The sequence below is a fragment of the Phaethon aethereus genome, assembly GCF_964289735.1.
Source record: "Phaethon aethereus genome assembly, chromosome: 2".
Taxonomy (NCBI): domain Eukaryota; kingdom Metazoa; phylum Chordata; class Aves; order Phaethontiformes; family Phaethontidae; genus Phaethon; species Phaethon aethereus.
The window spans coordinates 94827195-94838161 of NC_138582.1; the positions used below are offsets into that span (position 1 = coordinate 94827195).

The 10967-nt window shown below is 39.3% G+C and overlaps 1 protein-coding gene across 1 annotated transcript in view; it reads left to right on the forward strand.

Moving 5' to 3' along the window:
* EXOC2 (exocyst complex component 2) overlaps positions 1–10484 on the forward strand; it is a gene marked incomplete at both ends in the record, with an annotated part of 122401 nt that extends 111917 nt beyond the window's left edge. Inside the window, 4 exons of the mRNA XM_082015211.1 lie at positions 2627–2749; positions 5047–5108; positions 8094–8153; positions 10391–10484. Coding sequence (XP_081871337.1) covers positions 2627–2749; positions 5047–5108; positions 8094–8153; positions 10391–10484 — 339 coding nt within the window. The remainder of the gene's footprint in view (positions 1–2626; positions 2750–5046; positions 5109–8093; positions 8154–10390) is intronic.
* Positions 10485–10967: the final 483 nt, after the last annotated feature.

A 10967-nucleotide genomic window follows, 5' to 3' on the forward strand; every position in this document is an offset into this window, starting at 1 on the left:
TATTAAAATTAAAATATTATTATTAAAATAATATGCTTGCAGAGTTGCAATTATTTGGTCTTTTGTGATAATATGCAGGATTTTTTTATAGTCCTTTAAATTACAGCCTCTGTTCTACATACTCCTTCTAATCATGAAGAGTGTTACCAGATTACTATTGTTCCTGGTACAACCATTGGTAATACTATCACTCTTATCTTTCAAAGTAGCACAAGTATAGCAGCTCTACCTTTTTCTATCTCCGTAAAATCTAATCTAATCTAACCTAACCCCCTTCACTTGAGGGTTTTTTAATTCTATTATTATGTTTATTTTATTCCTCCTTAAATTACAGGGACTCATATAAATTTAAATATTTTCAGAAATGTTAAATATCAGTTGCAATATTTTTGATTCAATTTTATTAGTTACTTATGGCAGTTTTCACAGAAGCATTGCTGATTTTACCAAATGCAAAAATATATACCAACATGACATTCATTTTTACTGTTGTTTTTCAGTGTAGTGGAAATTAATAAAAATGAAAATGAGAGGTTTTGCTTTAAAAAAGTCAAAGGCATTTGGGACTTATTGAGCTAATCCTGTAAACATGCATACTCATTAAATTGCTGCAGCAGAAAAGGTGCGCTGCCTTGCTGACTTCATTGAGACTGATACTGATTTTGTCCCAAAATTTTGTCCCAAATCATGATGCCTCATAAATGCGAAATATTACAGAAATATGAAAAGTGCATCAAGATGAAATTCCCATTTCCACTGTTCTCTGGTGAAATTCTGTAAGCTGGGTCAGACTTAAGTTTAGTTTAGCAAGGCTGCAAGTTTCTGTAGTTTGACACAGCAAAAATTAACTATCAGCTGAACAGCGAGCATGGACTGAAGTGGAAAGAAAATTGTTTCTCTACCTTTGAATTCAAACGTAACTGAAATCAAAATAAGGGCTTCTCATTGCAAATTTGTGATGATTCGCCACTGCTGAGAATTTTTTTTCCTGGATTCTGTATAGTAACTTCAAGAGTGCTCATTGTGGGCACAAATACTCTCTTCTCAGTAGAAGATTTTTGGGCACGTTCTTGGTACGTTTGTGTTGAATTGCTCAGCAATATTTGCTGTTGAATAAGATGACCCCTTCCCAGATTGTTACTGGTTTTGTTTTGTGGGGTTTTTGGGTTTTTTTTTCCTTACCGTACAACTAAGTATGTCACTTAGCTTTTGTGGGTTAAAACAGGCTACGTGTTTGAATTAGCAGTGGTAAAAGATGATAGCAGACATACATGTGGACAATGCACTTAGCCTATGGTGCAGACCTGCCTTTTGGAACAGTCAGCTTTATGGGATCCCTGATACATAATTCATTACTTAAATCACTGAAAACTGTGTAGGAATCTTGCATTCTTCCCCCCTCCCTTTAATTTACTTTTACACACATGTATGTGTATCTTCTGCCAATTACCACGTTTTCTTGTCAGACATGAGATCGAAACTTCACATAAAAGCAAAAGTATTCTAGCAAAAAATCACTCCATTACTTATTTTTTTTAGATCATTTTAAAGCAGAAATTGGAGGGAGGGAAGAAGCGTTTAAAAACTCTATGCAGTTCATTTTCCTCCTTGCGCCACTCTAGTCACATCATCTTCAGTTCCTTGTGTCATCTTCTCCCCCAACCCTGTGCAGTTTTGGTGCAGCTGTATCACCACCTTTAAGTCTTGACACAAGTTTGGTCTGTCTAACCTATAATCTCACTTCCTCCTATATTCCAACCTCTTGGCTGTCATTTTCCCCAATTCTGTGTAGAAAAATTATACTTTTTTCTTTTTAATTCACCAACAATTTCTCACTTCCTTAAAGCTCCCTTTAAGGGAGGTCCCATTGGTTTCTTCACGCTTTCTGTCAGGCATGGATCTAACGTTTGATTTTGTTTTGCTGTTGTGTTGCAGCTGCTATTTTGAACCTCAAATGGAGGATCCAAGTATCACTGAAAAAAGTTATACAAATAAGCAGTTAAAAAGATGGTCTTGAGGCATGGAAAAAACAGTAAGATGTAATGTTTTTGCCAGGGAACTAATAAATGGCATCGGTGGAAGTGAAATGAAATGAAAATCCATTACACCACCATGCTCTCAAGCCCTTTCAAAGGCTTGTCTCTGCCACAGAGCATAAAGACACTAGCCATTTGACAGTGGTCAAATATAAAGGATTCTAGAAGAAATAGCAAAATATGTGGGTAAAAAGTGGCTGAATGTGTAATTGTTTCAGTCAGACAACCCTGAATTAAAAGTGCTATCTACAAAACAGCAGTCTGTGTACAACCACCTGGCTACCTGCATCCACCATCCGAGAGCATGTATTTTGAAGTGTAGCTGCTTTTAAGCATTGCAAAAAAGTTGTCGTTATCACATATCATATAGCTAGCATTGCTATTAACAGAGGTGATTGGTCAAAGCGCAGGACAGGCATCAAAAGAAATCCTTCATATTCCAGCTGCTTTTGGAATTTTTTTGTCCATTGATAGAAATGAAGTGGTCCTTTCAATCAAAGTGTTTAATGCTTTTTATTGAAATGTTACTGTAGAAAATATTACTGTTAATATACCTATTGTGCTCATGACTCTTCTCTCATACAAATCAGGTGTTTACCATTTCAAAAGACTTAGTTCCTCGGGTAATGTCAAGGGTTGTAGAAGCAGTCTCTGAAGAACTGAGTCGACTGATGCAATGTGTTTCATCCTTCAGTAAAAATGGAGCTTTACAGGTACCTGAATACTTTGTACTGTCAAACGTCTGAATCTAGAAAACTGAGAATAACAGAGAGAGGTATAATCTGTGTATTTGTTGGATTTATTGTAGCAGTGAAAGCAAGGAGATAAAAAGGATTAGTATACAACCTATTTTGGATTTATAGATGAATACCCTTTATGATACTGGTTCTTGGGTTGGATTATATTTTAGCATTGTCCTTGTGTGCATAAAAGGTTACCTATATCCTATGAGATAAAAAGCATCATAATGGTATCTGTTTGAAATGTCACTAAATACTGCCCTTGGCCTGTCATTAAAAAATTACTTCAAGAGAAAAAAATTTGTGGTATTTTGAGATTTAAAAAATCTTGAAAGAACGTTGTGTTAGGATCTTGCAAGTTTTTTTAAAACTAGTTACTTGTCTGTTATACGAGTTCTACATTAGCACTTTGTTGCAGCCTGGGTAGAACAGATACCTAACGCTGCCTTCATTCACTGCTGGATTGGTAGTTGTCTTGCTGGTGCCTAAGTTTTAAAGGACTCTTAAGAAAAATTCTTTTTTAAAAAAATACCTTTGAGTCAATGATTGCTATGGCTGTAACAGGCAAGAAGAGCAAACTCCCAGTTCATTGGACATGACAGCATTCTGGCATTATGATGGGAAAATAATTATCCAATTACAAGCCTTATTTTCCAGTAGCTGGTAGTAATTGCATTGGGCAAAGAATTAATGTAGGAAGATCGCAGCCAAATAAGATTGACTGCTTATTTAAAACCAAAGCCGTGAATAGCAACAAAGCTACCTGTATATCATTTTTGTTTGACCATACAACCCACTGTATGAACTTGCTGCCTAAACATCTAAGTGAAAGGATTTTCTCTCCCTACTGTAAATTTGTCACTGATGGTCGTTTTCTGTTCCTCTGAACATAGAAAATCCTGTCTGGCAGACAGGAGCAGTGTGAGAGAGATCTGAGCCTCATCAGACTGATCAAAAAATACCCATTCCCGAAGAGAATCCTGAATCTGTATTCCACATCCCATGACCCACAGTTTTGCAGGGTTTGCCCTTCCAGCATGTTTGTTTATCCTGTGGAACTTGAGAATGTGACACTTCCCCCTGGTACTGCTACCTCCTAAAATGTAGGAAACGTTCCAGAATCTTGTGTAGGACTTCAAAAAGTCCAAGGCTGTTCAGCTTGAAGCACCATACAAAAAGAGGCAAAACATTCTGTGGTGAGAAAAGCATTTCTTATGAGTATAAAATTGGTGGGTGGCTATGTTGTATTTGGTGCCAGAAAGTTCTGGCAGTAAAAAATCATAAATCTCAGCTGGCTTCCTAACTAGGGGAGAGATGAGAGGACGACCTAAAAGCCAAAGCCTTTCATTAAAACTGGAATTAGATGTCTGTGGTGCATTAAAAAAGTTTTGCTTTGGAAGATTAATGTCGTATTAGTTGTGTCTAAATGTAGATCAGTTTCTGTAATGGCTAACTGGATTAAATTTTATCTTTATGATGAACAAGAACGGAATCGGAATTTGGATGAGGTTCACTTTATATTTTTAAAGGAAATGACTTTGTATTGATCACGTGCAGAGTATTTAATACAAAACCTGTGATGGTAGTGATTGCTTTTCAAAGACTAAAGGACGATCTATGAAATTTGTTTAATCTTTGAGTTAATTTTCCACCATAGTTTGCCTAGGTGAAGATTAATACCTAGACGCACAGTACAGTGCAGGAGTAAAATCCCCAAGCTTGTGTGCCCACCAGGTGACAGACAAGAAGCAGAGAACAACCATTCTGCTTCCTCATCTGATGGAAAAAAATTGATTCAACAGGAAAACCAAGAATAAAAAGTGTATTGACAGATTTTTATACTCTTGTGTTTCCTTCCTCCCTGGCCAAGCTGTGCTGTGAGAACTTATGCTCACTGTATTTAGTTTAAAAAAAAAAAAAAAAATTTAAGGTTGCGACCTTGTATCTTTCTATCACAGTACAGAAAAGATGGAACAGAATTAAAGATTTATTACTGTTACTGAGAGACAGACCAATGTTTTTAGACTGCTACATAGTGACTGTACAAACAGTTTGACTTGAATCAAAAGTATGAAATTGTTCATTTTAGCAGGCTCCTGACATAGCAGCATGGCAACGAAAAATACAGGAAACAAACTTAAAAGCCAAGGGTGCTTACAGCTGCAGCATGCAATATTTGCCTCTCAAAAAGATGAAGCTTTGGCATACTGGTATTCACGTGATGAAAGGATGTTGTGTCATTGTTTCAATATTTATATTTCTGTTTTTAGGCAAGACTTGAAATCTGTGCGTTGAGAGATACCGTGGCCATATACCTGACACCTGAAAGCAAGTAAGATGTGTTTTAATGTCTGTTTTTTCAGTGTAATGGAATCCTTAGTGAACATGCCAAAGCACCTAATGTAAATTAAGGATTAAGAATTTTTTCTTCAAATAGAATATGTGATATACTAGGTAAATACACAAAAAACAGTTTACTAGCAAAGTTCTATCAGTTGAAAGAAAATAATTACTTTTGGTTTTTACTTGAATTTTTAGACACAAACTAGTATTTGCTACGCAAAAAAAAGAGTACATTTTCTTCACAGCAGTTCAGCTGCTGAGGAGAATGATGCTAAAACAAGACAAAAGCAGATGTCACTGAGTTTTATACAGTTTTTCACAGCAATCTCATAAAGCACTCTGCAAAGAACCTGCCAGACACATCAGAGAGGCTACAGAACCGGGCACTGGCAGGATCCCCTTATAAAAATATGGAAAATTAGGGCTCTCCACAAGCTTGTGCAACACCCTACTCCTTTTCCACATGCCTAATCAGGGAAAGTGAATTCAGCTTCACACTGTCTCTGAGAATGAAAGCCTTCAAAAGGCTTTCAGCAATTTATCGTTTCTCAGTGAGATGCAAGACCAAAGATAAGTAGTGTGGGACACATTCACAAGTTAATATAAAGGGAGAAAGAAAAGCATTGGTAGCATCAGTGGTTGATGCAGTCAAGGCATGTAAAAACAAACTATGATAGCTGTCAGCAGTTTTTAGTAAAGTTGATTGAAATTTCAAGGTGATTATGTTGGGGATTGGATATGGGCAGGTCCATTCATTATTTTAATTACCTACACTTCTGTTAGGATTGGCATTGCATGTGCCTGCAGATGGCAATTTGGTCATTTTACCTGATGAACATTTTGTAGAAGAGATTGCAGAGCTTGAGGGCTGTGGTGGGTTGACCCTGGCTGGGTGCCGGGAGCCCACCAAAGCTGCTCTATCACTCCCCCTCCTCCCCTCCTCAGCTGGAGGGGGTGAGAAAGTATAACGAGAAGCTCATGGGTTGAGATAAGGACAGGGAGGGATCACTCACCAATTACCATCATGGGCAAAACAGACTTGACTTGTTGACATTAATTTAACTTATTGCCAGTCAAATCAGAGTAGAATAATGAGAACTAAAATCAAATCTTAAAATACCTTCCCCACACCCTTCCCTTCTTCCTGGGCTTAACTTCACTCCCAATTTTCTCTGCCTCCTCCCCTGCTCTGAGTGGCACAGGGCGATGGGGAATGGGGGTTGTGGTCAGTTCATCACACGCTGTCTCTGCCGCTCCTTCCTCCTCAGGGGAAGGACTCCTCACACTCTTCCCCTGCTCCAGCCTGGGGTCCCTCCCACAGGAGACAGTCCTCCATGAAGTTCTCCAATGTGAGTCCTTCCCACAGGCTTCAGTTCTTCACCAACTACTCTAGCCTGGGTCCCTTCCACAGAGTGCCGTCCTTCAGGAACAGGCTGCTCCAGCGTGGGTTCTCCACAGGGTCACAAGTCCTGACAGCAAACCTGCTGCAGCCTAGGCTCCTCTCTGCATGGGTCCGCAGGTCCTGCCAGGAGCCTGCTCCCATGTGGGCTTCCCACAGGGTCACAGCCTCCTTTGGGCATCCACCTGCTCTGGTCTGGAGTCCTCCACGGGCTGCAGGTGGAGATCTGCTCCAGCATGGAGCTCCGTGGGCTGCAGGGGGACAGCCTGCCCCACCATGGTCTTCACCATGAGATGCAGGGGAATCTCTGCTCCAGTGCCTGGAGCCCCTCCTGACCCTCCTTCTTCACTGACCTTGGTGACCTTCACTGATCTCTGCAGAGCTGTTTCATACATTTTCACTTCTCTCTTCAGCTGCAATTGCTGTTGCTGGTTTTTTTCCCCTTCTTGAATCTGTTACCGCAGAGGCACTACCACCGTTGCTGATGGACTCAGCCTTGGCCAGCGGTGGGTGCATCTTGGAGCCGGCTGGCGTTGGCTTTGTCGGACACAGGGGAAGCTTCTATCAGCTTCTCACAGAAGGCACCCCTGCAGCTCCCCCTGCTACCAAAACCCTGCCACGCAAACTTAATGCAAAGGCCTAATGTGTCTTCACAGTGTCCTATGGTGTCACTGTATTCAGTTCCAAAAGACTTGCTTCCCTATTCTGAATGTCCAATAGTGATGAAGACCTCTAAATGAAAATTACTTGGCACTGGCTCAAATTGGATAAAATGGAAGTGGCATTGTCTCTAATGAGCATGGGGCAAAGCACAGTGAACCCTGGAAGCTGGTAGCTGCCGCCTTATTCCTGAACTTTCCATTAGTAATAGTTGCCCCAAGTCACCATACTAATCTTTTGCTGACAAGATTGTACCTCTCTGTGCAGGTCCTGCATCATTCCCTGCACTCCTGTTGCCCAGAGAGGGGTGGAAACCCCGTCTTTGGAGTTACTCTTTACTGGATAATGCCCCAAGAAACCTCCTCTAACCTCGAAGTTGACCCTACTTTGAGAGGGGGGTTGGACCTGAAGACCTCCAGAGGTTCCTTCCAACCTAAATTGTTCTATGAATCTACGTTACCTCAATGCAAATCTACTGTACTTCTCTCTGTAGGCCTCCTTCTGTAAGGGAGAATGCAGTGACCTGTCTACTGAGCACAGAAAGCCAAAAAAAATATTTTATCTGTGCTTCATACTCTGATGGTCACTTAATTTGTGGCAGAAGGCAGGCTGGCAACTATCTGTAATTCTTGAAGAGTCTGGGATGTCAAGCGCAGTCTTAAATCAGCAGCTGTTCTAGCATTTCCTGTTGATGTCTGGTATACATCACATTAGGACTGTTAAGAGACCTGCTTGAACTCATGCCCACTTTATGTTCAATTTGCACGTGAATGTCAGATGTCAAGTTAATATTTTGTTAATATATTGAAATAAGAATGGGTAAAATATAGCGTATTTCTGTGGAATTTATAGAGAGAAACTGTGAATGCTGAGACTTGTACCAGTGGAATATGAGTATTTTTGTTTTCCTTGTAGCTCGAGCTTTAAGCAAGCTTTGGAAGCCTTGCCTCAGCTCTCAAGTGGAACTGACAAAAAGTGAGTATAATGCACCTTCTTGTCTCCTTTCTGGTCTCTGGAGCCATTGCTTTTTACTCTTGTATTAAAACTTTGTTATAAGAGGGTTAACATTCACTGTATTTGACCCTTCTGAATTACATAGCAGAAGCCTCTTTGGACAGAGTTAAGAATAAGCGAAGTCCTTGTTCATCATGGCCTATTAAACTACACAGAAGAGCTGATAGCTTTGTGGCATATCCCTCTTACCCATCCTAGTCTTACCATTTCAGTGTAGCTTTGTATTTATTTTGTAATTTATTTTAGCCTCCCTTGTTAATCTTAAAGTTTCTGTGGGGTCCATTGTCTTATCTTATTGAATTTAGCAGCAATAAAAAAAATAGCCAAGGAACAAAGTCCAAGCTCTTGCCAGCTGATATATGGGGAACTCTCAAAACTGGCCTGCTTCATTTTAAAAACAAATAAGAACCATCTGTGGTTCTTTCTTAACATCAGGAAGAGGAGTTCTGGGTTCCTCCTTCCCCACAACTAAGCTGCTTTGCTGCATCCAACCTAGTATTTGGTAGTCTGTTTTGCAAGTAGAGCTTAATAAAGAGTAGTATGGTAAAACTAGGATGGATTTGTAATGAGTATGTTAGTATCAGTATAGATGTTTTGAACTTGAAATTGGTATTACGGTACTTTCAGGAACTGAACTATATCAAATCAGTTTGCACTTAACAGTCAGAATTTAAAATATTTTGTAGACACACGAAGAGACTGTTTGTGCAGCCCATGGTCTGCAGACTCTGCCTTCTTCCAGATGTCCTCTGTCTATTTATTCAAACCTACTCTTCACTAGCCACAACAAGTCTCAAGATACCTCCTTGCCTTACTTAGCTCTTACGCTTTATTAAAGATAGGAATCAGTTTTGAGTAAGGAGAGTTCTTTCAACTCAGACTTTCCGAAACACCTGTAGAATTATTTTTTTTTTTTTTTACTTAGTCACACGCATTTGAGCTTCATGGGGCAGATGAGAATCAAGAACTGCATCACTTTTACAACTGCTTTGGAGTTCTGAGCCCTAGACAGTGCAAAACTTGTTCTGTTTCCCAGGTCGTTACACCATAATTATCATTGTACCAGGCAGCTCATTGTAATCTATGCGTATTTGTGTGAAATAACATACATTTGTGCACTCATTTAGAGCTGTTAATTTCTGTTCGTTCACAGTCATTACTATGATACTAAATGATGAATGTGGCCGTAGTCGTCTTCCAGAGGACCTGCTGAGGAAGCAGATACTGATATTGTGGTTCAAGTTGTTGTTCTTGCGTTTGTTTGTTTGGGTGTTTTTAACATATAGTATAACTTCTTATGTTACTGGCTGTTCAATAACTACAGCTTGCCAAAAAGTTGGTGATACATGTCTCCTCTATCTAGTTTGTTTTTGAAATAGAGCAAAAAGTTTGGAGAACACATTCCTCCCTAGAATACGGGGAAAATAAACGCACAGGCAAGACTGTAAAACTTCATAATGCATCTCCACTATTACAGTAAACATCTCCTACAACAGAGCCGTCAACACCCTTGACCCTACACCTGTAGTTTGTGGATTACAATAAATATTATCCACTGCACCAAGTACCTTCTTGGTAGCTGTGTAATGTAAATGAACCATTGTTACGCTCCGAAATGAACTCATACGTAGTTTGTCATCTACAAAGGACAAAAGCACGTGGTTGCCAGTGAATTAATGTTTCTCCTAGAACAGCCATACCTCCTCTGATCTTTCAGCCATGGTACTTAAGAGAAATCAATTAAATACCTTCCAAAGACAGGTTTGAGAACTGAAATTTGCAATTCAGCTGCACATGAAAAGCCATAGCCTTGGTAAGGGATACTGATTTTATGGTACACAGCCTGGCAGTTTCTGGATTTTCCTTACAGAAGTATTGTATGACACTCTCTAACAGTCCTTTTGCCATTGTGTTTTGCAAATATGTTTCTCTCAAGAAGATGATCTTTATCTGGAAGGAAGGCCATATAAAGGGCTATTTTATCACCTTGATCAAATCTCTGTGGCTAAGTCCTCTGGCCACAGACCATCCTGACACACTGGTATACTTCTAAATATCTATAATATTCTGGTATTTGAATAGATCCAACTTTAGGCCCTTTAGGCAGACAATGTATTTAAAGTCACAGACAGCCAAAACTTTTAGTAATTGTTCCCTCTTCAGAATCTGCCACAGTTGTAACTATTTTCCTTTTACAGGTTACTAGAAGAGTTACTAAACAAATTTAAAAGCAGCATGCACTTGCAGCTGACCTGTTTTCAAGCTTCTTCTTCAGCAATGATGAAAACATAGACAATGACACAATGCAGGCAACTCAAAAAGACAGATATGCTTAAACATCACCGATTTTTTTCTGTACTACTTCAATTACTTTGAAGACTGAAGAAAATATAAGGATTTCACTGAAAAAGAAATGAGAAATAACTCTGAGTAATGGTATGGGGTATCCTGGGTGAGACTTCTGGTCATAAAATTCTTGATAAAATGGGTTTGTGTCTACTGTGTTTCATTCTGTGGAGGGGCTTAAGCCAATTTTGTTTACATACACTCTTCTTGCCAGTATGTTCATGAAGAAATATTCATTGGTGTGCTGCAATGTATTTCATTTGTTAAAAATACATTTCAGTGCATTTTTAGCAAATGTCACCTTAAATTTGAGTATTGCTCATGTTGTTCAGTGTATCAATCTGTTACTTTCTAGATGTAGAGTGATACTGATGTAAATGACTGGAAGACTCAACTTCTATAAACTATTGAGAAGTATGTGATAAACAT